At 40.2% G+C, this 2,855-nt stretch overlaps 1 protein-coding gene across 1 annotated transcript; it reads left to right on the top strand.

Annotated features, from left to right (window-relative positions):
* The first annotated feature begins 496 nt into the window (after positions 1-496).
* On the top strand, positions 497-1,797 carry zgc:92591 (uncharacterized protein LOC436997 homolog). Its single transcript, XM_063886019.1, has 2 exons — positions 497-686; positions 779-1,797. The coding sequence occupies exons 1-2, from the start codon at positions 579-581 to the stop codon at positions 1,013-1,015; spliced, it is 345 nt and encodes a 114-aa protein (XP_063742089.1). The 5' UTR covers positions 497-578; the 3' UTR covers positions 1,016-1,797.
* The last annotated feature ends 1,058 nt before the right edge of the window (positions 1,798-2,855 follow it).

Here is a 2,855-nt window from a genome sequence, read left to right as displayed (position 1 = left end):
CAATTCAGGTCTACATGTGGATCAAGAGTGTGCTTACCATAAAACTCATGGGGACCATAATGCAACTCAAAAGCGTGTCCTGTAAATGCTATTTGACATTAATCGTATACCTCGCGCTGAAATGTTTTGTCAGCAACAACATACATCGAAGATTACAATGGATTACAGTGGACAGGTAGACCACTCTAGTTGAGAGATTGAATGCAGCTTGAACATTGGTGCAAGTGTGCCACCCAGTGGACTCCAATACTATGTGCAATGGTAAAACTCTACCTCCATTTATCACTTTATTACCGTAGAAAGACTGCAGTAAAATATAAATAAAACATTACCTGCGGGATGAAAACGTACGTTTGTAAGGCCTCTCGGCTACACTTTCATTCCCTATTCATGTCATCACTGTATCGTAATATGGAGCGAAAGAATATCCGCTCAACAAAAACACAGGTGGGTCAAATCAGTCACTAATTAACGCACGCTACATAAACGTCCTCGAGCCCGAAAACTGGGAGATGATTCCTACTAGATAACGCGTTTGACTAACTCAACATTGTCAGAGTAAATAGAAACCGTTTAAAATGACTAATGATGCGTCTAAAAAGAAGGTGAAGGTTGAGAAAAAAGGCAAACGAAAGGCCAAAAGAAGAGAGACCTACGCGATGTACATCTATAAAGTTTTGAAACAGGTGGGTAGAACAAAAAGAAAAAATGTAAATGATTCGATTTTCCCAAATTAAAATTAGACCTATAACGCAACTTTTTTCCTCTGCCGTCAAAGGTTCACCCGGACACAGGGATTTCTAGCAGAGCCATGAGCATCATGAACTCCTTCGTGAATGACCTTTTTGAGAGGATTACTACTGAGGCGTCCCGGCTGGCTCAGTACAATAAGCGCTCCACCATCACCAGCAGGGAGGTGCAGACCGCCGTGAGGCTGCTGCTGCCCGGGGAGCTGGCCAAACACGCCGTGTCCGAGGGAACCAAGGCTGTTACCAAATACACCAGCTCCAAATGAAGCCTTCAACACTTGTTGTGACAGATTTCAAACTTGTGCATCTGTGCGTTTGTTACTTTTTTGAGTTCAATAAATCTAAGCACAACACGCTTTCCCCCCACCCCCTCACCCCCACCCCCACCCCATTTGTTGTAATCTCCTTGACTCTATTTACAGTGTAAAGTAATTTCAAACCACTAGATGGGGTAATTGCACATCTTTCATATTGCAGACCTATTGTCTTGGTGTTGTGTAGGCCTACATTAAAGCTATGAAACGTTCATTTTTGCTAACAGATACACTGCAAGTTGGCAAAAACACCTCTGCAGTGATGCAATAAACGGCATGCATGATATCAGTATTCTGCTACAATACCACGTTGGTACATAAAGGCATAGGCGCTGATTTATGTTTCTGCCGGTGGGTGCTCAAAACAGTGTGTGTGTGCCACCCCCTCATGCGTCCATCGCATGACATGCACGGCACGTGGGTGCTCGGCCTTCTCCGTGGGTGCTCGGGCCCGGAAGCACCCACGGAATCGGCGCCTATGCATAAAGGGTTCATATGGGATAATATCTAGCTGTCAGTTTATGGACAGTCTTAACATACTCGGGGGTTTTTTAACTCATGAAAGTAAATTCAAATATTCTTAGCAAGTTTCGAGAACTGGATCGTCATTGTTAAGGCACAACGAAATGTATTTTGAGCTGGCCCATAGGTGCAACATGTAGAATAAAATCACAAATAAGAAATTAAACGACCCTTAAAATGTATCATCCATTCTGTCAATTGTTAACACTTGTCTTACAACCGAATATTTAACTCTAAGTACATTATTTTATAGCATAGTTCATAAAAATTAAAAAAACGTAATTGTAAATTGTGGCATTCCGTTATGCACGTTGTTTTAAATCCTCACACATACTGTACATGGAGTGTCTTATCAACCTAAAAGCAAAAGGCACCTGTGTTATTTGTCGAGACACTAATAGGGGTTATGAGAGAACACAGCCCTGACAGGTGCCAAATTACACAGGTGGCTGCGATTTAGAGAGGATAACATAACTGGAGTTTGATCGAAGCTTAAACTGAATTACTGTCACTCAGCTAATCGCTTCTTGATTTCATAGTTATCTACTGAATGTAACTCACTTAACATTGCATCTCCAGATATCAAATATAATGGGGAAGAAGCTCAGAGAGTTTACTGAAACAACCACAACGCGCACAAATTACTTAAGTATCTTTGCAATATAGCTAAGGTTAGCATCACGTCAGCTAGCAATGGTAGCCTAATGACCGTTACTGTTAATGAGACAAAGCAGGAACAACTCTTAAACAAAACCCCCCAAAAAGTGCTCTTTAAGGCTGCAACAAAACAAATAGTCCGTCTGCATCAAGTAGCCTATACAAGTGGATTTATGTTGTTTCTGATTTCTTAAATACCGACTGTCAAAACAAAGATGTCAACCGGAAGTGACATTCGGTAGGCCACAGGAAAATTATAACCAGAATTTGGCACTTCATTTCAAAGAAGATAAAAGTGGATGACATGAAAAAGTGTTACAAAAAGAATTCCAAACCATGGCTGGAACACAACAAATAGATTTTTAAATAGCAAAAAAATAATTATTAAAAAACAAACGCCCAGAAAGACAGGGTCCCATCACAATGTTGATAAATACAATATATCGCGCAGCCCTATTGTAAAACCATCTGTCGTTTTTAAAGTTGGGTTTTATATTTGAGGAAAAAAGGGCATAGTTCTGCCTCAATTGTAATCATAATATACCTCCTATGTAGAGACACCGAATACATTTGAGGTAAAAAACTGTTTATTAAATTCATTATATTTCAAAAT

Source organism: Eleginops maclovinus, chromosome 6 (assembly GCF_036324505.1).
Source record: "Eleginops maclovinus isolate JMC-PN-2008 ecotype Puerto Natales chromosome 6, JC_Emac_rtc_rv5, whole genome shotgun sequence".
NCBI classification, from domain to species: Eukaryota; Metazoa; Chordata; class Actinopteri; order Perciformes; family Eleginopidae; genus Eleginops; species Eleginops maclovinus.
Note: the sequence above shows the minus strand (reverse complement) of the source record. Positions and strands in the feature narration are given on the sequence as shown.